Below are 27,846 nucleotides of genomic sequence, written 5' to 3' on the forward strand. Positions count from 1 at the left end.
CAGGAGCAGGGTGACCCCTCTCCCCGAGTGTGGGCTGGGATTTGGGGTCCCCTGAGGGGCTGCAGCAGGCCTGCGGAATGTGAGGCAGGGTTTGGGGTGTCCTGGGGTGCTGTGAGGCCCTGGTGACCCGTCTCCCTGTGAGCTGTGTCACAGGGTCCCCTGAGGATCCTGTGAGGGTGGTGGGACCCCTTGGTGCCGCAGGTTCCCCGAGGCTCCTGGGGTGTGTGGCAGGATTCTGGGGTGTCCTGGGGTGCTGTGGGGCTGTGGTGACCCCTTGGTGCTGTGGGATGAGCTTCGAGGGCTCCCTCAGGAGCCCCATGGGGCTGGGGTGCAGGACAGATGGTCACTCAGGGTGCTCTGAAGTCCCAGGGATCCCTCGGTACAACTGCAGGAGCTGGGGTTCCCTGAGGGTGCTGTGGGGCTGCAGTGGCCCTGGGGATGTGGGGCAGGATTTTGGGGTGTCCTGGGGGTACTGTGAGGCTGTGGGGACCCATCTCCCTGTGGGGATACTGTGAGGCTGTGGCAACCCTTGGTGCCCTGTGTTATGGGGTTCCCTGAGGGGCCTCCCTGAGGCTGGGTGACCCCTTGTTCTCATGGAGTGTGCGGGATGATTTCGGGGTGTCATGAGGGGGCTGTAGGGCTCCCTCGATGCTGTGGGATGAGCTTCTAGGGATCCCTCAGGGATCCCTGTGGGTCTGGGGTGACCATGGCGTGTGGGACAGGGTTGCTTGGTCATCATGGTGCTCTGAAGCCCCAGGGATCCCTCGGTGCTACTGCAGGATTTGGGGTTCCCCGAGGGTGCTGTGGGGCTGCAGTGGTCCCGGGGGATGCAGGGCAGGATTTTGGGTGTCCTGGGGGTGTTGTGAGGCTGTGGGACCCCTCTCTCTGTGAAACAGGGTCTCCTGAGGATGCTGTGAGTTTTGGGGGGACCTCTTGGTGCCCTGGGTTGTGGGGCAGGATTGTGGGGTTCCCTGAGGGGCCTCCCCAAGGCTGGGCGACCCCCTGTCCTCACAGGGGGTGCGGGAGGGTTTTGGAGTCCCCTGGGGTGCTGCGAGGCCGTGGTGACTCCTCGGTGCTATGGGCTATGGGGCAGGTTTGTTGGTTGTTTGAGGCCCTGGAGACTCCTCTGCCCTGTGCTCAGCAGCACCGTCGTGATGTGTGTCCAAATTGTGTTAACACTCACCTTGTGCAGTGGTTTTATCCCATATTTATTTAAAAAAGGAAAAAAACCCTTATCAGTGACTACTTAGATAACATCAGCAAGTGGCTAAAAAAGCATTAAGATGTGAAATCACTTTTTGTAGTGCCTTGTGTGTTCCCTCTGTTTTCAGGTGTCCATCTATACAAGTGCTGCAGATGCAGTTAAGGTTCCTCTTCTCTTTGCTACCAGCTCAGTCACGCTCGTGAAAGTCACATTTTCCATTCATATCTGCTCCAGGCTGACCTATCCTATCTTGGCCAAACAATTCAGTGATTGAGATTTTGGGACTAGGTTGTTTTTCTCCCAGTTTTCTGTGGTACGGTTTGCCTGGCAGCTGGAGCGGCAGATGGTGCAGTGGTGCGATGCAGTGCTGAGACATTTGGCCGGGTGCTGAGCTGTGCGGCACAGGTGAGCAGATCTGTCCTGCCGCCTCTAAAATGCTGATTAATTGAGGGAAAAACCCCATGTTTTTCAGTCTCTCTTATTGAGAGCTTTTCTGCTGTCCCTGTGCCACATACGCACTCACACTTTCTACCTCGCACCTTTTATCTTCATCTCACCCTTTGCAGCCAACCCAGGAGAAATCTGTGTGTTTTGATGAGCTTTTTTTCAGCTTTATGTTACCAGAAACAGGAGCCCCGTGCTTTTAAGATCATTTAAACCATAACAGACGTCATTCTGAGACTCCTTGTAGCCTAAACCCCTCTGGCTGCAGTGCTCTTGTCTGACCCCCTGCTCGCCGCCCGATCCAGCGCGCCAAGTCCACAGAGAGAATTGTCTGTAGTTTGACGAGTTTGTTGAGTGCTGGGAAGGCTTAATGAGCGGTCCGAGTGCTGGAGGTGGAGACTGCGGGGAGGAAGGAGGGGGTTCGGCCCCAACTTTTTGCTGCTGCCGTGAGCTGTTGTGTATTAAACACCTGGGAAAATGTCCCTTCACTTGGCCAGCTTGGAAGCCTGCGGGAGGAAAGGGGAGATTCATGCAGATTTAAGAGTAAGGCTGGAGCTTAATTACCTCGTGATCTGGCAGTTTGACAGGGTGATGCTTTCCTTGGGTTATCAGGAAGCTTCTTTACTGTTCAGCGTTTTTCATGATTTACCTACAAATATAATTGTTGTGGAATTATCGGATTATTTAATGCTGCGAAGAACATTCTCAAGCAAAGCACTTAATGTCGTTTTCTGAGCTGGATCCAATCCTGCAGTGTGTTGAAAGCCATTAATGTCAATTAAATTAACAAACGAGCTGCCTGCGCCCTCCAGCTTGCACGTGGGCTCCTGCGGTTGGGCTGCGGGGTCGGGGTGGGCAGGTGACAGCAGACGGTTCGGATGTGACATCGGAGCCATCGTGTCCCTTGTCTGTGTAAATAAGGAGCAGTAGGAGGGAGGGCGGGGGTGTGTGATAGCTCTGGGTGCAACAGGTAGGGCTGATACTGCAACACTGATGTTGTTCTGTTGTCAGCATCTTTAAAAGGTGCTTAAACCTGTAGAATTCAGAGAGGGAACTTTGGTGATTCCTTCTGGCCTGAAAAAAATGTCCTGCAATGCGATTTAGAGCCTGGCCTCTTTTATTAGACTTGTGTGATTTGATTTGTGTGTGTGCACTTTTACAGAGAGAAATAAATGGCTTCCCTGATGTAGAAGAAAAAAGTCTCTAAACTTCTAGTAACGCTCTAAATAATTCAGGCAAATGCTAAGCCGAATCTTATTAATTGCCTCGTGCCGTTTCAGGTATATTACTCTACTCCCTTAATTGCACTGGAAGGAGAAGGAAGAGATGGTGGTTAATGGTGATTGAAGTTTACAGGAAAAACAGTTTATGATGATTAGAAATAATGGCTGTTTCTGGTATAATTTATTCTGTATCTCTCTCTGCGTGGTGATCCCTGAGCACACAGACAGGGCCCTGAGTCTTGCTGAGACGTCAGCGCCTGCTGCAGAGAGGGAACGGACTTGCTTCTGATTTCCTGTACCGAGACTGGACCTCTGGAGGTTAATTGGTGCTGTCTGTAGCTAATTGATTTGACCCTCATTAGGAATTAGTTCTCAAAGGGCTGTAGAAAGGCTGGGTGGTTTCTCTGCCTTGTTCTGACCCGTGTTGAGCTGTTAGTGCCGAATGAGCTGCGTTTCTGCTGGTGCTGGACAGACTGAAGAGCTCCGTAGAGAAGCGGCGCAGGAGATGACTCAGAGCTGTGCCTGCAGCCTCACTGCCGCCAGCTGGCAGGACGTTGGTCGGTCTGTCTGTCTGCAGAGAGGAAATTGTGCGCGCTGGATGTTGGTTTGGTAGTGCGGATATCGGTGGCAATCCCTGTCAGACTGGTGGCTTTTCGTTTAAGGAATATTAAAGTTTTGCAATAGGTGCAGCTTAGAATCACAGAATTGTTTTGGTTGGAAAACCCTCAAGATCATCGAGTCCAGCTGTTACCCACCCCTGTCCCTGCCCCATGTCCTGAGAACCTCATGTCCGTCTGTCCAGCCCTCCAGGGATGGTGACTCCAGCACTGCCCTGGGCAGCCTGTTCCAATGCCCCACAGCCCTTTGGGGAAGAAATTGTTCCCCACATCCAACCTCAACCTCCCCTGGCACAACTTGAGGCTGTTTCTTCCCGTCGTAACTTGTATAACAATTCATGATGATTAGCAAGAAGGGCTGTGTATATGGTATAACAACTTGCATTTTTCTTTATTCGCTATCTGGGACTCCTTTGGAGCGGTGTTGCCGTTAACCCAGCGACAGGAGACACTCACCTGTTTGCTTCTCAAAAGAGATTCATGGCGTTGGAAATTGTTCTGGTTTCACTCAGGTACCAGCGGCTGCTGCTTTGCCTCACAGAACAGCTCCATCCCTCCTCTGGAATTGCTGTGACCTGAGCAGAAATGGCCCAAATTGCCCAATCTATTGAAATGTGGTGTCACTGGGGGCCCAGGCTGCGTCCCTCGGGGTTTCATGCTGCCGATGACATTGCTGGACTAACGCCTGCTGCCTTTTGCTCCTTGTGGTCAATGCCAAGGTGGTTTATGTTACATACTTTATAATGATGAGGATTGGGTTGTATGTTTTTGGGTTAAACTGATAAAGCCTGATTTCTGGTGCCATATGGCATCAGCCTTCATGGGCGCAGGCGTCATCGAACAACTAAAGGCACGTTTGTGAATCAACTCGGTTATTTCTTGCAGTGTGGGACTGGTCCTTCTATCATCACTTGTCTTTTTTTAGCCTTTCCTAATATGTTATATGAAGAAATAGGTTTTTAGCGATGTTCCAGGGAAAGGGGAGAAAATGAAATCTGAATCTCGGTTTCTGAGATAATTTCCGCAATTGTGAAGTCATTGTGAGTGGATTGTGTCCTTACAGGATTTCCATGGTATAAAAACCCATGCTGAATTATTCAGAATAAAATCCTGACGGCTATGTGAGTGTTGTGGCCACGGGATATCTGACCTTGTCAGCTTCCATTAACTGCAATGGGTTTCTTGGCTTAGTGTTGCAGAGCAGTGTGTACCCAGAAAACACAACGCAAGAGGGAGATGTCAGTGCTACCTCCCATCTGTAACACATCAAAGAATCCTTTGGAGGGTCACCTGAAATGTGAATTTCTTAAATACGTTGGTTTTTTGTTTGTTAATAGCACAGCAAGATCTTCTCTCTTCCCATCCCCTGTTCTGTGTCTGCTACCTCAGAGCACCGAGGTCACTCGGGAGCAGACCCTGTGGTTTAGGACGTGTCCTTGTTAGAGATTTGAAGGACGTTCTGTCATAAAACCATCTCTGCTCGAGTCCACAGACAACTAATCCTTAGAAAACAGCCATACTTCTGTTCTTCTAAATAGCTCACTGGGCCCGACGTGCTTTTTGGTGGAATAAAATTATATCCTTGATTCCTATCTTGACATGAAAATGTAAAAACAAAATCCAAGAACTAAAAATATGGATCCTTAAGGTGTGATTTATTGTTGATTTGATCCGGGTGGGAGCTGGTGGGTACGAGTGTGAGAGGGCACAAGCTTTGGGAAGCCCTGGGGCGGTGGCTGTGAGCAGCGTTGCGGGTATAGTAAGCACAGTATGTTATGGGAAGGGCGATGTTCAGAGCGATGTCAGGACGCTGCCTCCAGTCGGGGAAGTTCTTTGGTGTAGATGGAAGTTTCGTGGCTAAATTTCCATATCGCCCACCCTCACAAGTTCTTCTTGATCTCCAGGCACTGCAGGGTTGTGTTGGAGATCTGTGAACAGATTCAAAGAGCGAATAGAGAAGGTTTCAGCGCAGTGTCCTCGTGTTTGAGCCAACTGCTGATACTTGAGCGTGTTAAATCAAGGCTGGATGTGTCGTTCTGCCCCGGCCCTGTGCTGGGACGCTCCGTTTTGTGTATTTATGTCAGATGCTCCATTCAGGAAGGTCAAGTGTCTGCAGCACAGAAAGATTTAGCGCGTTTCTGTCGTCTCCTGGGATGCAATAAAGCAGCGACCTCCTGTCAGCAAATCCGGAGTCATTGGTGCCCTGGAGTTGTGTCAAGCGACATGATTTTTCTGTAGAAAATACAGAAGTGTTTGTAAGATGTTACATCTTAAACGTAAACCACTTGTGATTGGGTAACGTTTGGTACATGAGTCGGTGTCCTGGAGCGGTTTAGTGCCAGGCTCAGCCCAGCACAAGGCAAATTCCAAGTTTAAAGGGATATTTTTAATCGTGTCGCTGTTATTGGGTGACTTTTCTAAACTAATGGGAAGAAATCCGCGTGTCCTCCCAACCGCTGTGTCAGAGCCCTGTGCCTTGTGTCCCCGGCGAACGTCTCAGTCGCGCCACATTTCATCCCTTTAAGCCTTTTCAAAACAGGTTTACATGAAACATGACAAGCAGCGATTCCCTGTAATTAAACTGTTGATCATCTTGGCTCGTGGAAGAAATGTGAGACAACATCCGCTCCCAGAGTGGATGTGTTAATTACAAATGCACGTATTCTGGCTCGTTCTTGCTTAATTGGAAGGTGGAGCTGATGTTCGCGCTGAAGTGTATGTCTTAACTGCACCGGGTAGGTGAGGATTTGAATTACAAAGCTCCTGTTGCAGCCCTGGGTTAATTTAGCTGTAGAGTTTGCAAACGAAGGGTGAGCAGCAGCCACCACCCCAAAACCAATATCCTCGTTGCTAAGACGGGCACTTCCGTGCTGACAAAGTCGCTGTTATGGGCTGAGATGGAACTAATTTCCAGATTAGCGCCCAGGCCCGTGAGGGGAGCGCATCTGCTCTTATAAAGAAAATGGGAAATGTTTAAGTGTATATTGTATATAAGAACTGCCAGTGAGGGCTGGTTGGTGTCTGTACTGCTGACCCAATATCGGGCTTGACCATCTTTGATGTGTTGATAACTCTGTTATCAGATGAGAAAATGAAGTTGCTGGTGCTTCAGGCACAAAACAACATGGGAAGAACATTCCCCGTTTCATTTCCAACCCCGGATGATTCTGGAGGTTTTCCCTTGCCCAAATTTTAAACTGTTTTGGCTTCTGTGCTGGCCAGCGGCACCATGTTCACCTGGTGCCTGGGTGAGCGTGGAGATGTGATTCCTACAGCTTGTGTCCCAAATAGTGTGGCCAGCAGGCCCAGGGCAGTGACCGTCCCTGTGCTGGGACCTGGGGAGGCCAAACTGTGAATCCTGGGGGCAGTTCTGGGCCCCTCACACCAAGAAAGGCCTTGAGGTGCTGGAGTTGAGAGAAGGGAATGGAGCTGGTGAGGGGCTGGAGCACGAGTGTGATGGGAGCGGCTGAGGGAGCTGGGGGGTTCAGCTGGAGAACAGGAGCTGAGGGGAGACCTTCTGATCTCTGAACTGCCTGAAAGGAGCTTGGAGCCAGGGGCGTCGGGCTCTGCTCCCCAGGAACAAGCGCCAGGAGCAGAGGAAACGGCCTCAAGTTGCACCAGGGGAGGTTGAGGTTGGATCTGGGAACAATTTCTTCCCCAAAGGGCTGTGGGGCATTGGAACAGGCTGCCCAGGGCAGTGCTGGAGTCACCAGCCCTGGAGGGTTGGACAGACGGACATGAGGTTCTCAGGACATGGGGCAGTGCCAGGGCTGGGGAACGGTTGGAATTGATGATTCTGAGGGTCTCTTCCAACCAAAATGATTCTGTGATTTGTACCTGGGGATGTGGGAAGGGGATGTGCATCGCATCTGTCTTTCTTGTCTGGACTCTGCATTGAGTCTGTCTTGCTCTTGGCTTGCTCAGATTTCCCTGGCTTTGCAAAAATGCGAATATTAAGTAAGATTTTAGCTTTCCTAATGCATTCCTCTTTTAATGGGATAAGAAAATTGCGATTTATGAGCTCGTTCTGGAGAGAGGCTGCAGCTCCCTCCCCACAAGTATAAAAGCTTCCAGCCAAGCACACCGGAGGTCGGACGGAGCCGCGGTGGTTGGTGTGTGTTGGGTCTCCTCTTGTACAAACCGTGCTGTGGAACTTCGAGGATCTTTTTTCAGGTGTTCAGAAAGACCTTTTGCAAACTAGTTACTGCTTTAGGATGATTTAGTTTTTTTAGTTGTAGAAACCCAACTTCTAGGGTGTCTGTTGCTGAGACAAATCCCTGTTGTATCACGTTGTAATTCCTTTAACCGAATCCTTTCTTTAAATGAGTCTTGCTTTTGTCTTTACTGTTTCCCACTATATCCTATTACAGTGCCGGCTCCCTCTCCTCGTTCAGAATCCTTTCTTAACTGCCAGTCAGTGATCACTTTATACCAATTTCTCTGTCCTTTAGTGCAGGGTTGTTTTTCAGCTCCATAGTGTGTGTATTTAGGAAGTCATGATAACCCTCTCCGGGCTTTCCCTGTGCTGAGAGCTCCATTCGTCTCCTGTCACGCTGTTGCTGACCCAGCTGCTGGTGCTGGGTTTGCCAGCTGCGCACAACCCCCGTTTCCAGTTTCAATGGTCACCTCTGGTTCCGCTGTCACTTGGCCCTGTGGCTCTGCAGATATCGGCCGCGCTCCGTGTGCGTCAGGAGCATCGCCCTGGGTAACGTGTGGTCTCCGCATCATCGTCTCAGCTCTGTGTTCACCTGCAGAGCTCCTTCGATATCATAATTCTTCCTTTCAGTAGTCGAACTAATGTTATTTGCAGACTTTCAGCGGTGAACGAGTGTTTGCCATCGAACGCTGTTGTGTCAGCCGCGCTGCCACCAGCCCGGCTCACATCTTTGAGACCAAGACAACACAGTTTCCGACTCTTGTGCAGACTGTGGTGTCTGGCAGGGGTGGACATCTTAAATTATAGATTTTGTTGTCATTACTGTTTATGTTGTCCAACAGCTCTGCTGCGCAAAATTCAGAGGCAGCTCTGGAACAGTTTTGGAGGAGAACAAGGGACTATGGTAGGTGGAGAAAGGAAATGATGCAGATGTTTCAGTGAGTAGTAGACGTCTTGTCAAGGTATTCCCTAGCTAGGTATCATTTCATCCACACCCAGAGTTCACACGTACAACAAAGATTTGGTGATGGTGTTTTACACCCATCAGCAGAGCCATTCAATATGTTTTCTCTGGTTTAAGCCAAGATCATTTTTAGATGATCACTACAGGAGGAATATAGCAGCATAAGACGTGAGCAGTCCCCAAGTGCTTGCGTTTGCCTCCCTCTCTTCCACATCATAGGTTAATGTCCCGGAGCTGAGCTGGAAGAAGAGAATGTGTGATATGCCTCATCGCTTTGTATTTTAAGTCACTGTTGATGGCGCTGTGAGGTTAACTGTGACAACTTTGAAGGGACACAAGTAATGAAGGTCTTGAAGTTTTGTTCTGTCTGGTGAGTTCTAGAGCTTGATCACCTCAAACCTGGGGGACTGACGTGTATGTTGCTCTGGCTAGATCTGGAAGTAACTGTCTGTTAGCTGTGTTTAAACAGTTATCAGTGCAAATGTTGGTTTAGTTTTCTCAAATATATGGGGAGTGTCCAGTGACATGTTCTAGGTGCATCACACCTTGAGATTTGCATCTATACAAAGCCTAAGTGCTTATCCAGAGACTAACGCAGTGAAGAGTTGATCTCAGCCAGAGCTTCTATGCTATTATCATGTAAGAATAAAAAGAGCTAAGATGTCTAGAAAATGATAAAAATAGGCATTTTGTGATTCCCTGATCTCACAGGTGCCAGATGTGCTGACTTTGGAAAACTCTTCAAAGAGAACTTAGTAAACACGGACTGAACTTTCTCCCCCACAATAACCCCTGTACGGGTTCTTTGCCCTCGTTGGGTGACGAAGCTTTAGGCTTGGTGGTCCTGTGCTGCTTGACGGCTCTTCCAGCCCAGTTTGGATGTGTTTGGCCTGGGATCCCATTCCTGTGCAGCTGGCGCTGGGGTTTCTGGTACCCAGAGCTGTCATGTTTTCCTAACACTTGTCTGCCAGCATCTGCACGACAGAAGTTATAAACGTGTCCTTATGCCTGTACATGTATATCTATGTGTTTTACACAAATTTTAAACATAAAACACTAACAATTTGTCTTATACAAACCTTGTAGAAATAGCACAGAACAACACCGGCCTCAGCTTTGCAAGCTGTTCCATAATCTCCTGGGTAGGATTAGGAAATTAAATGAGCGGTTTGGATGCAGAACATCCCTGCTGTAACATGTAGTGGTTTAGCTGACAGGTAGCACTGTACCCCAACGTTCCTCCTGTGGGCTCTGCCTAATGGAAACATGATTTTCTTCAGCTTTCTCTATCATCAGCACCAACAATTCACAGATATTAAACGTATTTTTGTGCTCCGTGCTTGCCCACGCAACTATCTTGCATAGCGTACTATGTGTAATGTTCAAGAGATGTGATTATTCCTTCTCTTCCCCAGCAGCGTTTTGCTTTGGGTTCAGATGCTTGTCTCGAAATTCAAAAGGAGCGAAGGTGGGGTGTGTATGTGGGTATGAAATATCCAAATAACAGCATTGTGTGCTGGCTGAGCTCTCCTGAAGTGCAAGGACAACTCTGTCATATTTCAGTGCAGGAACACACAACTTAGAAAATAACCCCTCGAAAGATCAGATGTTATGGTGATTGTTTCTATTGTGAAGCTGCTTGTTCTTTGGGACAACTTATATTTTGTAAAATATGTCAGTGTCGCTGGGCCTCCCGGTGCTGGGTTTTTGTGGTTAACATCAGCTCAGTGGCAGAGGAGTGGGGGCAGCGTTATTGCTTTGTAGTAAATCCAAAGGGGGTCTTCACGTTGTTCTTGCAGCACAGGGTTTGTCAGCGCATCGTGTGCTCTCGTTTTCTCTTGACAAACAGAAGGGTCTGCTCTGCCCTGGGGAGACCACACCTGGAATATTGTGTCCAGTTGTGGCCCCTCAGCTCCAGAAGGACAGGGAACTGCTGCAGAGAGTCCAGCGCAGCCACCAAGATGCTGAAGGGAGTGGAGCATCTCCCGTGTGAGGAAAGGCTGAGGGAGCTGGGGCTCTGGAGCTGGAGAAGAGGAGACTGAGGGGGGACTCATTCCTGGGGATCAATATGGAAAGGGGCAGTGTCAGGAGGATGGAGCCAGGCTCTTCTGGGTGACAACCAGTGACAGGACAAGGGGCAATGGGTGCAAACTGGAACACAGGAGGTTCCACTTAAATTTGAGAAGCAACTTGTTGGGGGTGAGGGTGTCAGAGCCTGGCCCAGGCTGCCCGGGGAGGTTGTGGAGTCTCCTTCTCTGCAGACATTCAAACCCGCCTGGACACCTTCCTGTGGAACCTCAGCTGGGTGTTCCTGCTCCATGGGGGGATTGCACTGGATGAGCTTTCCAGGACCCTTCCAACCCCTCATATTCTGGGATTCTGTGATGGGTGGTGGGCATCTCTGCCTCAGGGTGCTGTGGGAACAAGGTCCTGTCTCAGATGTGAGGTCTGCTGCCCAGAACTTTGCTGTCCTTGGAGTCTCATCCTTGCATGAACCAGAACATGAACTGGAGGCAGGAAAGACTCTTTTTGCTACTTTCAGCCTAATATTGACTGTATTGTGGGCACGGACATAACCACAACCTGTGACAATGTGTGTGGGTCACCTCCAAAGCGCTGTGGACAGTGGTAACTGCGGCAGGTGGTGTTTGCTGGAGCTGAGCTTCATGTTGCCTTTGCCTAGTTGCTAACAGTAACCCGCTAGTTAGCTTAAAATTAGCTTGTGTAAATATACTTGAAGTTTTCTTAGAAATATTCTTAAAGATAGAATCACAGGATCATTTTGGTTGGAAAAGCCCCTCAAGATCATCAAGTCCAACCATAACCCTCCCCTGGCACTGCCCCATGTCCTGAGAACCTCATGTCCGTCTGTCCAACCCTCCAGGGATGGTGACTCCAGCACTGCCCTGGGCAGCCTGTTCAATGCCCCACAGCCCTTTGGGGAAGAAATTGTTCCCCACATCCAACCTCAACCTCCCCTGGCGCAATTTGAGGCCGTTTCTTCTGGTCCTAACGTGTGATGTGCAATGGGAGCATTGGAGAGAAAATAGGCTGCAGGTTCCAGGAGTCCTGGGAGGCTGGAACTCAAGATGCGAAAGCTTAAAGCGTCCTTGGCAGCGCTGCCCTGTGACATCCGTCCAGGCGCCGGTGGTGCACGGTACAGCCTTGAACTGCTGCATTTATGCCATAAGAACTAATTCAGGAACAGCCAACGCTGCTGTGCTGCTGGGACCGACAAGAGGAGGGTCCTGTGAGCCGCAGCACTGGGATGTGTAGAATCATAGAATGGTTTTGGACGGAAGAGGCCGTTAAGATCGAGTCCAACCGTTAACCCACATCTGGCACTTTCTCTCATGTTTTGTGCTGGCAGAGAACCCGTGTGAGCACTGGGGTGAGGAGAGGGAGAGGACACCCCTGCGTTCAGTGGAACAGGGTGTTCCTCCTGCTGCTCTGGGTGTTTTCCGGTTTAATCACCATCTCTTTAATGATCAGATTTCCTTAAGTTGTCCCGCGGGCACTCATGAAAACCCGTGTCCATTGAGCCAAGTCCTTTTCGTGGTTTTAACACAATAAAGCTCGTGCAAGAATCACCGAATAGCTGGGGTTGATCTCCAGAGGTCCCTTCGAACCTCAACCATTCTGCGGTTTTTGTGTGAACTGTATTGTGTTAAAAACACTTCTGGATATTGAAAATGTAGTGAAGTTTTGCAAAATGGAGCTTGAGGGGAGCATCACCCGCAGAGCACAGCACAGATTACAGACGCCATCTGAAACGGTGCGTGTCGCCCACAGAGAGATGGGATTCGGCCGAGCAGAAGCAGCCGCGTTATTTAACGTGCCCGGTACCCGAGGAGGTTTTGCTGCGTATCTGTCATAGCGTGGAGTGCACAAGCAGCACGTGGTGCTGGACTTGAGATACATTCTGTTATATTTATGCGTTTCCTTAGAGCAAAATTTGCACGTTCCCGGATGAGAATAACACAGCCGAACGCGCGAGGAGGAAGCGATTTGTTATGGATTAAAAAGGCAGCTGAGGAATAGTGCTGTAAAAAGGTTTAATCCGGGAGCTCTGCGTTCGGTTCTCGCCAGGAATATCCTCCCTAATGCGTTTATCAGGGCATGCCCTTCACCAAACAGTCCCCTTGCAAATGAAGGGGAAATGATAAAATGGTGAGCCCCTTTTATTTTAATGTGTGTGAAGTGCCCAAGAGGTTGTGTATCTCAGAATTAATATTTTTTTTTATTACAAGAATATCTATTTGAATCTCTTGTTACGCTTCAGATTCAGGTGCATAAATCTGTATCAAGGCTGAAAATATCACATGTATCACCGAATCCCAGGATGTCAGGGGTTGGAAGGGCCCTGGAAAGCTCATCCAGTGCAATCCCCCCATGGAGCAGGAACACCCAGCTGAGGTTCCACAGGAAGGTGTCCAGGCGGGTTTGAATGTCTGCAGAGAAGGAGACTCCACAACCTCCCTGGGCAGCCTGGGCCAGGCTCTGACACCCTCACCCCCAACAAGTTTTTTCTGATATTTCAGTGGAACCTCCTGCGTTCCAGTTTGCACCCATTGCCCCTTGTCCTGTCACTGGTTGTCACCCAGAAGAGCCTGGCTCCACCCTCCTGACACTGCCCCTTTCCATATTGATCCCCAGGAATGAGTCCCCCCTCAGTCTCCTCCAGCTCCAGAGCCCCAGCTCCCTCAGCCTTTCCTCCCACGGGAGATGCTCCACTCCCTTCAGCATCTTGGTGGCTGCGCTGGACTCTCTCCAGCAGTTCCCTGTCCTTCTGGAGCTGAGGGGCCACAACTGGACACAATATTCCAGGGGTGGTCTCCCCAGGGCAGAGCAGAGGGGCAGGAGAACCTCTCTGACCTATTGACCACGTCACGGGTAACTGAGCATTATTGAGTGAAAATAATGAATTAGTTCTTCTCTAAATAGCAGGGACTCCAGGAGAATTACATTTCGACATGAAGAGTGGATTTGATGTAGTTTCTCGGATTCTGGTCTCAAATGGCCGCGGGGCTGGGCAGAGGTTGGTGGCTCGGGGGAAATCGCTGCGATGTGTGGTAGGGTGGGAGCGGTTCCTGCTCTCGCTGCTGGGATTCGAGGCCGTTTCAGGAGAAAATCCTTCCCGAGTTGCTTTGGGCCATTGGTTGACCCTGACAAACAGTTTCTGTTCCAGCGCCGGCAAATGTGGATCTGACAAAGAAAATAGTTGTGTTTTGATGCTAAAAATAACAGCCTGGAAGGTCGAGTCGAGCTTTCCTCCAAATTACATTCTGCAGCCTATAGCTGGTGACAGAGAAATCCTGACTTTTCCAGCCTTTTTGCTACTTCAGGGGAATTTGAAACTCAGTTTTCATCCCTTTTTGTGCAATAATTCTGCAGAATCGGGGGGTCGGGGTGTGGGATGGGACTGGGGCTCCTCCCCATACCCCACATGCTGCTTCATGATGGGATGGGGTAACCTGGGCCCAGAGCGGGGTTTGGGGGTTTTAGCTGCCGATTCATGATATTAGTGGAGGGGAAAGAAAATTGAACAGACAGTGTTGAAATAGGGTTGATCCTTTGACGTTGGGGACAAAGAAAAGGAAGGTGGAGAGCACTCCCACAACATTTGTTGCATTATTTTTTTAATAGAGATAGTCTGGAAATGACTCTTTAACTTAATTTTCTTCTGTTTGTTACTCATTTGTGATGTTTCCTATACTGTAGGAAATATTCTTTGCATCATGATGTTTCTTTCGAGAAGTTTATAGAGAGATTCGGTGGAGTTGGAGAGCAGCTGAGATTAAACCTGCGCCTGCCAGCGCTGCCCTGGGCTGTGGGGTTTGACGTGTGTGTACCCAGAATGGACCCTGCTCCAATCTCAGTTTGCTGAGTAATATCGGGAAGCAGGGCAGTGACATCTGCATTCCACCCTCGTTTCCCCACGTGGTCTCTCTAAGCCAGCCCAGCAGGACACAGAACCACAGAAGCCCAGGCTGGTTGGGTTGCAGGATCCCTGTAGATCCCCAGCCCCACCTGCTCACACAGGGTCCCAGAGCAGATCACACAGGTGGGTCCAGGGGGTTTGAATGGCTCAGAGAAGGAGACTCCACACCCGCTCTGGGCAGCCTGGGCCAGGCTCTGGCACCGCAAAGGAAAGGAGTTTCTCCTCATGTTCACATGGAGCCTCCTGTGTTTCAGTCTGTGCCCGGTGCCCCTCACCCTGGCGCTGGGCACCACTGAACAGAGTCTGGTCCATCCTGACACCCACCCTGAGCTATTGATCCCATTGAGCAGACCCCTCTCAGCTTCTCTTCTCCAGCTCAACAGCCCCAGCTCTCAGTGTCTCCTCATCACAAAGATGCTCCAGACCCCTCAGCATCTTTGTGTCCCTCCCTGGACTCTCTCCAGTGATTCCTTGCCCTTGTTAAACTGGGGAGCCCAGCCCTGGCCCCAGTTGTGCAGATGTGGCCTCCCCAGGCAGAGCAGAGGGGGAGGATTCCCCTCCCTGACCTGCTGCTCACACTCTTCCTCACACGGCCCAGGTCCCATTGGCCTCTTGGCCACACGGGCACATTGGTGACTCACGGTCACCCTGTTGTTGAGCAGAGCTCCCAGGTCCCTCTGCAGAGCTGCTTCCCAGCAGGTCCCCCAACCCGTGCTGGTGCCGGGGGTTGTTCCTCCCCAGTGCAGGACCCTGCACTGGCCCTTGTTGAACTGCACCAGGTTCTTCTTGCCTCGTCCAGCCTGGCCAGGTCTCTGGATGGCAGCGCAGCCTCTGGGGTGTCAGCCTGTCCTCCCAGTTTGGGATCAGCAAACTTGCTGAGGGTGCACTTGGTCTCTTCATCCAGGTCATTGATGAACAGGTTGAACAGGACCAGACCCAGTACTGGCCTTGGGGATCCCCACTGACTACAGGACCACAACCAAACTCTGCACAGTTGATCACAACCCTCTGGGCTCTGCCATCCAGCCAGTTCATGACCCATCTCACTGTGCGCTCATCCTGAGCTTGCCCGTGGGGATGCTGTGAGGGGTGGTGTGAAAAGCCCTCAGGGTGGTGGTGGAACTGGGTTGTCTCTGGGCTGCTTTGCCTCACCAGCTTGCAAAATATTCCAGTATTTTGTTACTCAGGAAGATGCGTCTCCCAGTGAACGCTTCGCTACCTGCTGGTGTGTGGCAGGGTGAGGGGGCGGCGCACGAGCACCTGGGTTCATAGATCATAGAATGATTCTGGTTGGAAAAGACCCTCCAGGTGATGGAGTCCAACTGTTCCCCACCCCGTGTCCTGAGAACCTCATCTCTCCAGCCCTCCAGGGATGGTGACTCCAGCACTGCCCTGGGCAGCCTGTTCCAATGCCCCACAGCCCTTTGGGGAAGAAATTGTTCCCCACATCCAACCTCAACCTCCCCTGGCGCAACTTGAGGCCGTTTCCTCTGCTCCTGGCGCTTGTTCCTGGGGAGCAGAGCCCGACCCCCCTGGCTCCAAGCTCCTTTCAGGCAGTTCAGAGATGAGAAGATCTCCCCTCAGCCTCATTAGTAACTTAACACTTGCCTTGCCGGCATTTTCTAGGTAATTTTTAGCTATTTTTCTTAGATATTCTGGAAAATGGGAGGGATACAGGACTAAACCGCAGAGCTTTGGGTACAAACATCGGTGCCAAATAAAAGCGTCTGGAAAAACGGTGAAGAGGGAGAGGAGCTTGATCGTACAACGATGGTGCTCCCTGAGTGCGTTAACGCTCACGAGACCTATTTGTGTTTTATGGATTTCCAAAGCAGAAATAGGTTTGTATTTGATGGTTTCTTCTCCTGCTCCGCAGCCTATGCAAGCGGCGAGATGTCCCACGGACGAGCTGTCGCTGACCAACTGCGCCGTGGTGAACGAGAAGGACTTTCCCTCTGGGCAGTAAGTGTGAATTCTTGCTCATTCAACTTCGAAAACAATTCCTTTTTGGTTTAAAATTTGCATGAAGGTGGAATGTAATTTGGGGTTTGGGAGGCTCAATACCGTCTTTGGAGACCAAAACCTTAAATGTGCCTCTTTCTCAGAGCTGGAGAGACTGAAAAACCAGTCGGTCTTTCTCTGAACCATTTCTCCTTGGGAACTGGATTTGCTTAAATAATTATAATCACTATTTTAATGCCGGACTTCAGGCCTTTTATTTTGTTTTGCTGCTGTTCCTGTTATATACTTAGAATATTTGGACTATTTCAAGTAGGATTTTATCATTTAATTGTGTTACTGGGAGCATCTTCTGGCTTTCCCATCATCTTGAATGAACGGAGTCAGCAGAAACTCTTGTTCTGGGGCTTTTCGTGCACAAGAACAAAATGGGAGGAAAAACGAAGTGTGGGCACAACAATTTGGATTCTTTAATTCCAGTTCAGTGGTGACCGATAGCAGCTGCCTTGGGGTTTTAGTTTTGTGAAAAAGGTGGAAAACACATTAATTTTTCAGCTCAGCCCACACAGAAAGGCTTTGTATTAAAAGAAGGATGTGCTGCCATCCAGAGACCTGGACAGGCTGGGGAGCTGGGCAGGGAAAAATGTAATGAAATAGAACAAGGGCAAGTGTAGAGTCTTGAATGTGGGCAGGAACAACCCCAGGTTCCAGTATAAGTTGGGGAATGAGCTATTAGAGAGCAGTGTAGGGGAAAGGGACCTGGGGGTCCTGGGGACAGCAGGGTGAGCATGAGCCAGCACTGGGCCCTTGTGGCCAGGAAGCCAATGGTACCTGGGGTGGGTTAGAAGGGGGTGGTCAGTAGGTCAGAGAGGTTCTCCTGCCCCTCTGCTCTGCCCTGGGGAGACCACACCTGGAATCTTGTGTCCAGTTGTGGCCCCTCAGCTCCAGAAGGACAGGGAACTGCTGGAGAGAGTCCAGTGCAGCCACCAAGGTGCTGAAGGGAGTGGAGCATCTCCCGTGTGAGGAAAGGTTGAGGGAGCTGGGGCTCTGGAGCTGGAGAAGAGGAGACTGAGGGGGGACTCATTCCTGGGGATCAATATGGAAAGGGGCAGTGTCAGGAGGATGGAGCCAGGCTCTTCTGGGTGACAACCAGTGACTGGACAAGGGGCAATGGGTGCAAACTGGAACACAGGACGTTCCACTGAAAGAGGAGAAGCAACTTGTTGGGGGTGAGGGTGTCAGAGCCTGGCCCAGGCTGCCCAGGGAGGTTGTGGAGTCTCCTTCTGTGCAGACATTCAAACCCGCCTGGACACCTTCCTGTGGAACCTCAGCTGGGTGTTCCTGCTCCATGGGGGGATTGCACTGGATGAGCTTTCCAGGGCCCTTCAACCCCTGACATTCTGGGATTCTGTGAAGCCAATTGAAATAATTAGTTTCCTTGCTTTCCTGCAACTGTATGGTGGCTCTTAAAGATTTCAACATGTAGATTGTGAACTGAAGGCATTAATTTCAGCAGAAAGTATCACGTGCAGCAGAAGGTTTGGGTTTGCAAAATGGGAAAAAAATTGTTAAAAAAGGTATTAAATGATGTGATTGGGGCCTTACCGTGAAATATCTGTCCTGGGTGGGTTCCACTGGGGACGGAGAAGGAAGCGGCAGGGAGCGAGGGGATGACGTGATTTAACACTTGATTCATTTTGTCCTGCCCTGGAGAGCTGTCCCGGCCCTTAGTGAGAGACTGAGCTTTAATAAGACACCAAAACAAAGAGAAAACACCTACACCAACCTTAAATCAGCACAACTTTTGAAGTCAGAAGCAGGAAAAAGCATCTCCTTGCACAGAGCAGTGTCCTGGTCTCCTCCTATGATGTAGATTTTTTTTTAAAAGTGGTTCACTGCAAAAATACCTGAACATTGTACCTCATGCATTATAGAAATGTTAATTTCCTCAGATATGGATGTCCTGGGGACACGCAGCTTCCAGACCGGCAGCACCAGCTGCCTCCCTTTCATCGCCTGTCTGGAAGCGTGAGGACGAAACATCCCGTAACTGGGGCTGATTCTCCCCGAGAGAGCTGCTTATTTCTAGAAATCGGGGCTCAGAAAGAAAGCAGCATATGTTTGATTGCGAGCAGATGCTATAAATCGCTTGGAGAAGTGGAAGAGTGCGGAGAAACCCAGCTGCTGAGGCTGCAGCGATTGTGCTGCATTGCAGATCCGCCGAGAGGACGGCTCTCGTGTTCTGCGGTCACGGGTTCGGTTCGTGCCGTCCTCGCCGCGGCACAGCGTGTTCTGGTAGCGGTTGCACGAAGGGCTTGGCTTTCACGCTTCCGTTTGGTGTGGAGCTCGGAGTGCGACCCCGGGCCAGGGGGATGGCTCAGCCCCCAGGATGTCACTGTGCAGCTTTTTCATGCTTCATTTTCTGCGTCCTGCGAGTCGGGCAAGCGTGGGTCGGTGTTTTGTGCCGCGTGATGCGCTGTGTTGTTACAGCACCCTCTCGGTTTGATGAGTTACACTGACTTAAGTTCCTGTGACATCTCCCAGTGTATTTTGGAGCGAGAAACAAGTGCTGGAAACACCCAGGTGGGGAAGGGGACAAGTTGGGGAGGAAACCAGCGCAGGTTATTGGCAATGGCAATTATATTTTTGATGTTGAGAACTGACAAATTATTCTTACCTTTTATTCTGCCTTTCACACGGGAAGACCATCCCTCTTATCTCACGCCAGAAAAGGCCGTGAGGAGCCTTGCTGAATAATTTATATGGATTTCCAAACATGCACTTGGGTCACGACAACCACATGAACACTGCAGGCTCAGGGAAGTGCGACTGGAAAAGGCCCTGGGGGTGTTGGTGCCAGCGGCTGAACATGAGCCAGCGTGTGCACAGGTGGCCAAGAGGCCACAGGACCCTGGCTGGGACCAGCACTGGTGTGGCCAGCAGGCCCAGGGCAGTGACCGAACCTGTGCTGGGACCTGGGGAGGACAAACCGTGAATCCTGGGGGCAGAGCTGGGCCTCTCACACCAAGAAAACCCTTGAGGTGCTGGAGCGAGTGGAGAGAAGGGAACGGAGCTGGTGAGGGGCTGGAGCACAAGTGTGATGGGAGCGGCTGAGGGAGCTGGGGGGTTCAGCTGGAGAACAGGAGCTGAGGGGAGACCTTCTGATCTCTGAACTGCCTGAAAGGAGCTTGGAGCCAGGGGGGCCGGGCTCTGCTCCTCAGGAACAAGCGCCAGGAGCAGAGGAAACGGCCTCAAGTTGCACCAGGGGAGGTTGAGGTTGGATGTGGGGAACAATTTCTTCCCCAAAGGGCTGTGGGGCATTGGAACAGGCTGCCCAGGGCAGTGCTGGAGTCACCATCCCTGGAGGGCTGGACAGACGGACATGAGGTTCTCAGGGCATGAGGCAGTGCCAGGAGTGGGTTATGGTTGGACTCAATGATCTTGAGGGGCTTTTCCAAACAAAATGCTTCTGTGATTCTATCATTCACAAGCATGAAAACTCACGGACACCCAGGTTAAATTATCTATTGTTTTTTTCTGTTGGTTTGCTCAGCCTGGCCGGAGGTTTTACCCCCAGTTCCCTGGGCCCTGCCTGGATCTCCTCAGGAGCTGCCGTCAGCTCTGCTGTGCTGCTCGTGGTTCCAGCCAAGGCTCTGCGCGTTAGAGCAGCGGTTCCTTCCCTCCCAGCTCTGGGGAGGTATCTGGCCCTGGTGACTCATTTTGTTCGTTAATAAGCAGAAGCTGCTAATGAGGCAGAGATTTCCTCCCTGTGTCTCCATGAGCTCTCCCAGCTCCTTCCTGGTGAACATCAATGTAGGAAAATGCATTGATTTTTTCCCGCTATTGCCTTATTTTGAACATTCTCGCTTATAGCTTGTCAAAAACCGCCTGCTCCTGCTGTCTTGGAGAAGAAACGTGGTTGTTCCATTGCCTTTTGGAGACTTTCCTCAAAGAACCTCTCAGGATTTGACCTTTCCTAATCTTCCTCCTTGGCTGGAGATTTATTTCAGAAAGATGATATTTTTGAGCCAGACTTGGTGCACTGCCCAGGATCCAGCTCCGTCTTAAGCGGCTTCGATCTTGGGTCTTTTTCTGGCTGATGAGTTGTTTCTAGTAGGATGTTGTTTGTTATCCCGCCTATTTCCTGATGATGTATTCCAGTAGCATAACTGGGACTTAAATTCACCTCCAGGCATGTTTAATTAACACTCTGCAACATAATACCTTGCTTTCCACTTGGTTGTATATTGATATTGATTGGAATTACTCAGGCTGATACACTCAGTGCTGGAAAGCTCTTGATTTTAGTCCGGGCTTCCTGGGCAGCTGCTCTGGTTTAACTGCTGCTCGGTTTAGAGTGGAGCAGTCCCGAGGGGCGTGCAGGGAAGGATGGTCTGCCCGGACCTGCTGGTGACGCTTTTCCTCCCGCACCGACGCCGTTGCCGTCACTGCTGCAGGGACACGTTGCTGGCTCACGTTCGACTCCTTGTTCTCAGCTCCTTTTCTGCAGAGCCCCGTTCCAGCCGGTTGGCTCCCAGCCCGTGCCGCTGCTCGGGGTTGTTCCTCCCCAGTTGGAGGACTTGGCGTTTTCCTCTGTTGAACTCGCTGGGATTTGCGTCAGTCCCTATCCCCGCCCTGTCCAAGTCCTTCTGAATGGTGGCACCATGAGCACCACAGAATCATCTTGGTTGGAACAGACCCTCAGGATCATCGAACCCAACCATAACCCAACCCCAGCACTACCCCATGTCCCTAAGAACCTCGTCTGAACACCCTTTAAAGCCCTCCAGGGATGGTGACTCCAGCACTGCCCTGGGCAGCCTGTTCCAATGCCCCACAGCCCTTTCCGGGAAGAAATTATTCCCCAGATCCAACCTCAACCTCCCCTGGTGCAACTTGAGGCTATTTTTTTATCATGGATAAGGATATAAGGCTACAGGAGAGTGTCCAGAGGAGGGACACCAATTTGGTGAAGGTTTGGAGGGGAAGCCGTATGAGGAGCGGCTGCAGTCCCTGGGTTTGCTCAGCTGGAGCAGAGCAGACTGAGGGCAGAGCTCATGGGCTGCAGGTTCAGCAGGGGAGCAGGAGGGGCAGGGTGAGCTCTTCTCTGTGACAGTGACAGAGCCCAGGGAATGGCAGGAGATGTGCCAGGGAGGGTCAGTGGGACTTGAGGAAAAGGTTCTTCACCCAGAGGTGCTGGACACTGAACAGGCTCCCAGGGAGGTGTCACGGCCCAACCTGACAGTGTTCAAGAAGAGACTGGACAACGTCCTCAGACACACGGGGTGAGCTGTGGGGTGTCCTGTGCAGGGACAGCAGTTGGACTCCGTGATCCTGTGGGTCCCTCCAGCTCAGGACATTCCATGATTCCATGAATACGTTCTCTGCCAGGGTGGGCGCCCAGGACCGTGGGCCTTGTCTGGTGTCCCAGCTCATCCGTCCCTTCGGTTCTGGCCGTGGGGCAGAGGGGACACCCCAGGTCGCATGAGCTGGTGGCTCCTGTACCCAGGGGTGTTAAAGTGTCCGCAGTTGAGAAGAACGTGAGGTGTAACCTCATTCCACTGTCACCTCTGCCACCAGCACACACAAATCCCACCTGCCTTTGGTTTTGCTTTCTTATGCCAAAGGCAAACGTGCCTTTCATGTGGTCAGAGCTGCCCGGCGTAGTCTGGGGAGAACTCTGAGCAGCTTTTGAGCTTCTTTGTGTCTGATGGTTCGGTGTAGAGAGCGACAGGAGGCACACGCAGTATTGTTGTGTTTTTATAACTGTTCTGACCTTCAGGTGCCATCTGAGCTGCTGTCGCTGCTGGAGAGGAGGATCAGCCTCAGCGCCTAGGGGGTTTTACTTATATACAGAAATTCTGCTGCCAGCAACCTTCTAAACTACACATTAAATCCTTGTGTGGACTTTGCAGCCGTTTCCTGTTGAAATCACCAACCGCTGGGTTTGCTGCTTAGACTGGGGTAACATATTGATGCTTTGCTGTTAGATGCTTGAGATACGAAACCAGAGTTCACTTTTAGGTAGAGTAACCTTGACCTTTATGCTTATAGTTTGGTTATTCATGTTTGCATATTGTAATGCTTGAGGTAAGGGGAGTTAGTAGTAGAATTATCAGTACAAGGTAATTTTTAGTACAGCGTCTTCAGATCACGCTGTATCTCTGATGGGCAGGCTCCCGTGCGCCTGCGTCGCGGTGCAGCCCTCAACCCTTTATTTTTGCTTTTATGTGGGACCAGCTCCGTTTTCTTTCTTTGAATTATCGCAGCACCGGGAGCGATGCTGAATATCGGACTGAAATGCCCTTTGTTCTCTCTCCTAGACACGTCGTTGTGAAGACTTCTCCCAACCACAAGTACATTTTCACGCTGAGAACGCATCCCTCGGTTGTTCCTGGCAGCATCGCCTTCAGCTTGCCCCAGGTACTATTAATATATGGTTTAACTCACTGTTTCACTATAGAATAAAGGAAAATCTCTTCAGAGATCAGGCTTGAAGGTACCAATTGTGACTGGAGGGAGATGTCTGCATAAATGTATCCTACAGATTGATTTCTGACAGCAAAAATTCAAGGAGACTTCTACTATAACTGAAGCAAACTTGCTTTTATTGCTTCCATCTATTTGTAGTGCACGGTGGGATAAAAATACTAGAAAAGGTGTAAATCAACCTCTGAAAATACACCAGAAACAAACAATTTCAGAAAGAAAAGCCAAAGCGGTGTCTGCTGTTCTTTGTGGGTTTGTATTGCTCCCGATTTCCTTGGGCTTTAACGGGTTTTCTTTGCTATTTTGATCTTTTAAAGACCCGCAGGAGTTTCATCGTTAGTGTTGCCAGATGAAAAGTGCAATGTAATGCATTAAATAGATTTAACTTGTCTCCTCTTTCTTAATTAAGTCAAGTTAGCACCTGGTGATTGGTGGTTAGAATAAATAATTGATACAATTAACTTCTAGATAGAAAAATGAACCTTGTGGCCTTTAACTGGCTTAGGCAGTGGGTCACAAAACATAAAACTGAGACAACCACGGTCGCTGATTTAATGCTGTTGTCATTTCCTGCCTGGAAATGGAGTCTCTGTGTGTCTGCGCATAGGCCCCAAAACACCTTTTTGTTTCTTCACACCTTGTTCAAACGCAGATTTGTCCGCATCGGTGGGTGAAGAGGATGTTAAGTGAGGCCCAAAAATGAAAAGCAGAAGATATTTGTATCACAGGGCTCACGTAGGTGCGTTCATGGTCTAGGGTTGGTTTTTGTAGGTTCCAGTAGCTATTGTAGAGCCAGGAAAGCTCTTTTGCTGTGCAATGGGGTGGGTTGCTCACCCCTAAAAAGCCACTGTGGCGTTAAGTGTTGGAGCTGCTGGGAGGTGAATGTTTTATTTCAGTATTCCTGGCGCTGGGGTTCAATTTCCAGTATTTCCCGAAGCCTTAAATATCTGTAACCAGCGTCACAGAAAACCTGTGTGTTTACCTCACGTGTTCACGGGCTCCGAGACCTCCAACAAAGTCTGTTGTATGTTTATTATGCACGTGAAGCCCTTGACCACCTTTATTCTGTAGCAATCTCAACTCTTAGGCCTAAAGACGAAAAGCCATGGCAGATTTTGAGCATTGCAGGGCCCAAAAGGTGACGGGCCGAGCAGCGGTGACAGGCTCAGCAGAAAACACCCCCGTGAACACAGGAATTGATCCACAGAGAGGGCCCCGACTGATCTCTGAATGAAGTTTGGTGATAGGCTTAACCTGGCGGGTTTAAACCCAGCCCAGGGTTTGCGGGAGCATCAGTGCCCGTCACCATTCCTGCGCCGGTGTCACCAGTGCCCGTCACCATTCCTGCACTGGTGTCACCATTCCTGCACTGGTGTCACCATTCCTGCACTGGTGTCACCATTCCTGCGCCGGTGTCACCAGTGCCCGTCACCATTCCTGCGCCGGTGTCACCATTCCTGCGCCGGTGTCACCAGTGCCTGTCACCATTCCTGCACCGGTGTCACCAGTGCCCGTCACCATTCCTGTGCCGGTGTCACCAGTGCCCGTCACCATTCCTGCGCCGGTGTCACCATTCCTGCGCCGGTGTCACCAGTGCCCGTCACCATTCCTGCGCTGGTGTCACCAGTGCCCGTCACTATTCCTGCACCGGTGTCACCATTCCTGCGCCAGTGTCACCAGTGCCCATCACCATTCCTGCACTGGTGTCACCTTTCCTGCACCGGTGTCACCAGTGCCCGTCACCATTCCTGCACCGGTGTCACCATTCCTGCACCGGTGTCACCATTCCTGCACCGGTGTCACCATTCCTGATCCGGTGTCACCATTCCTGCACCGGTGTCACCAGTGCCCGTCACCATTCCTGCACTGGTGTCACCAGCGCCCATCACCATTCCTGCACCGGTGTCACCATTCCTGCACTGGCGTCACCATTCCTGTGCTGGTGTCACCAGTGCCCATGCATCAGGTACAGGCAAGTTTGGGTATTGTTTGCTGAAGAATCGGAGCATCCAGGGAAGGGCAAAGATTGTTCCTGGCCTTGCAGGTGAACAGTGAAAGCGGTAAAGCCTGAGATTAAATATGGAAACGTAATTTGTTTTCAGCCTCTTGGGAATACCGGTAAGCACACGTAGGAGTTCCTGCCCTGGGCTTTGGTTTCCAGCAGGTTGATCTCTGTTGTGCCAAGGGGCTTATTTCCTTAAGCCTGACTTCTGTCTTGGACAGTGAACATGTTGGAGGGGGAGTACAGGGGAAAATATTCATTAAAAAGGTCGTTGTATTCCTTCTTTCTCACTTGTCCCTGCCAAATAAAAAGCCAAACATAAATGACCATAAAGTACAGCATTTCAAACGCGATCCTAACCAGAGCCTTGTGTACTGATACTTAGATATTTTGTGTGATTCGTGGCTCTCTAAGGCTCATATTTGAGAGACCGTGAATAGTGGTGGGACTGTCAGTCCACACTGGCCCGTCTGTAACACAAGAGCCATTGTTAAAGGACCATTCTTCCAATATTTGAGCCAGAATTTTACCATAGTAAAGGTCACAGATTTTCGCGTCACATCATTATTGAACCATTTCTCACTTCTCTTGCGGTTCTGTGCTGCACGATCTATGTAGAGGAACTCGAAGGCACCTAAAGGATTCGAGCAGTTCCATTTTCACTAGTTCTCTGAACAAGTTCTGGTTTAGGTAGCATTATACCTTAAAGCACATTACAACAATTTCCAGCAACGAGTAGATAGATTAAAGCTTTTAAAATGCTGATGGAGTGTATAGCAGCCTTTCCTGTGTGATCTGAGGTCAGAGAAAGGTATTGCTAATAGAAATCATTCCATGTTTACTTGTTTCCTGTTAATTTGAGGGTCTTTGTAAGATCCTGTTCTGCCCCTTTTTTGCTGCTTTTTACAGCTCTCATGGATGGGCCTGGTTTTGTGAGCAAGGATGCAACTTTGGGAGGGCATTTGTTCTAAAGCCTTTGTCTTGTTTTCGCAGAGAAAATGGGCTGGACTTTCCATCGGGCAGGAGATAGACGGTAAGTCAGACGGCAGCACGGTCATGGCGTGGTTATAAAAGCTGAATTCTGTGTTTCCACACAGAAGTGAAACTGAATTGGAAAACTTCAGATCTTCAGCCCTTCTTCAGGTGACGTGGGGCGCTCATTAGCGAAAGGGAGTCGCTCTTGTGCCTGCAGGCGTTCCGTCTTTTAGCATTTTCAGAACCTGGAGGATTATTTTGACTGTTCCTGTCAGACATCTGCTGGTGTATCAGCACAGCTCTGTGTGCGGCATCAGCGTCCACATGCGGGTAGAACCACAGAATCATTTTGGTTGGAAAAGCCCCTCAGGATCGTGGAGTCCAACCGTTCCCCACCCCTGTCCCTGCCCCATGTCCTAGAACCTCATGTCCGTCTGTCCAACCCTCCAGGGATGGTGACTCCAGCACTGCCCTGGGCAGCCTGTTCCAATGCCCCACAGCCCTTTGGGGAAGAAATTGTTCCCCACATCCAACCTCAACCTCCCCTGGTGCAACTTGAGGCCGTTTCCTCTGCTCCTGGCGCTTGTTTCTTGATGTGAACGTCCAACACGTCCTGGACAACCCATTCTTGTGGCTTAGCAGAACATTGACCAGCTAACAGAGAACAGCTCTTGTCATCGGGAATGTTCTTGGCATCTATATTTGAGTGTTGAGACTGGGGAAGTTTTAGTGCTAAGAGCTGCCCGATCCAGCAGCGCGCTCGGGATGGCTGGAGGGCTGAGCTTTGTGAGCAGCGCTGATGTTTTCACCAATAACTGGCTAAGATGTTCTGTATAACGCTTGATCCGTACTTGAGTCTCATGTGTCTGTGGATCCTTTCCGTAGCGACAAGTCGGAGTGGCTCTGTTTGCCTCCATGCACAGATCTTGCTTGGAAGCCGTTTCTTCTTGCTGGCTGCGTTTGTTTTGTTTTTTAAACGAAGAATCACCTGTAGACCCATAAATTCATTTGTTTCTGACCCTTGTTTGGTTGCTGATCAGTAACATGTGCCAACTGGCTTGCAGAGAAATGCTCTTTGGTACCTAAGTTATTTGGGGAAATAAACACTGGTGTTCAGCGTCATAACTCGTTAGGGCAGATTTGTGGTTTTACTTGTACTAGACCTTGCTACAAACTGAACAACTATGTGCGAACGTTAGTAAAATAAATAACGCAGTAATTTTATGCAGAATGACTAAATGTCGCATGACTCCTGCTGAGTACAAGGATTCATAAAACTATTCTACAGGTAGGGAGAAGTATTCATAAAGCAGTGATTCACCAGGGCGCTCTCTTGGCCTTGTTCCCCTAATAACGTGAAAACGGCGCTTTAAATGTCAGTTTAAACACAGGCCCTGCTTGGTGGTGCAGCGGAGCTGAGCGCGGCTGAGGCGCTGATGCTGTGGTGAGGATTCCAGGGGGGCGGGTTTGCTCTGGGCACGCACTGGGCTCCCCAGTTTAACAAGGGCAAGGAATCACTGGAGAGAGCCCAGGGAGGGACACAAAGATGCTGAGGGGTCTGGAGCATCTTTGTGATGAGGAGACACTGAGAGAGCTGGGGCTGTGGAGCTGGAGAGGAGAAGCTAAGAGGGGTCTGCTCAATGGGATCAATAGCTCAGGGTGGGTGTCAGGATGGACCAGACTCTGTTCAGTGGTGCCCAACGCCAGGGTGAGGGGCAGCGGGCACAGACTGAAACACAGGAGGCTCCATGTGAACACGAGGAGAAACTCCTTTCCTTTGCGGTGCCAGAGCCTGGCCCAGGCTGCCCAGAGCGGGTGTGGAGTCTCCTTCTCTGAGCCATTCAAACCCCCTGGACCCACCTGTGTGATCTG

The 27,846-nt window shown here is 50.4% G+C and overlaps 1 protein-coding gene across 2 annotated transcripts in view; it reads left to right on the plus strand.

The window, feature by feature from the left end:
• Window positions 1-27,846, plus strand: part of NSF (N-ethylmaleimide sensitive factor, vesicle fusing ATPase) — a 90,225-nt gene that overhangs the window by 459 nt on the left and 61,920 nt on the right. For both annotated transcript variants that reach the window (XM_065856200.2, XM_065856199.2), the window contains exons 2-4: window positions 16,426-16,511; window positions 22,832-22,931; window positions 25,993-26,032. In XM_065856200.2, coding sequence (XP_065712272.1) covers window positions 16,426-16,511; window positions 22,832-22,931; window positions 25,993-26,032 — 226 coding nt within the window. The remainder of the gene's footprint in view (window positions 1-16,425; window positions 16,512-22,831; window positions 22,932-25,992; window positions 26,033-27,846) is intronic.

This window comes from Patagioenas fasciata, chromosome 22 (assembly GCF_037038585.1).
Source record: "Patagioenas fasciata isolate bPatFas1 chromosome 22, bPatFas1.hap1, whole genome shotgun sequence".
NCBI classification, from domain to species: Eukaryota; Metazoa; Chordata; class Aves; order Columbiformes; family Columbidae; genus Patagioenas; species Patagioenas fasciata.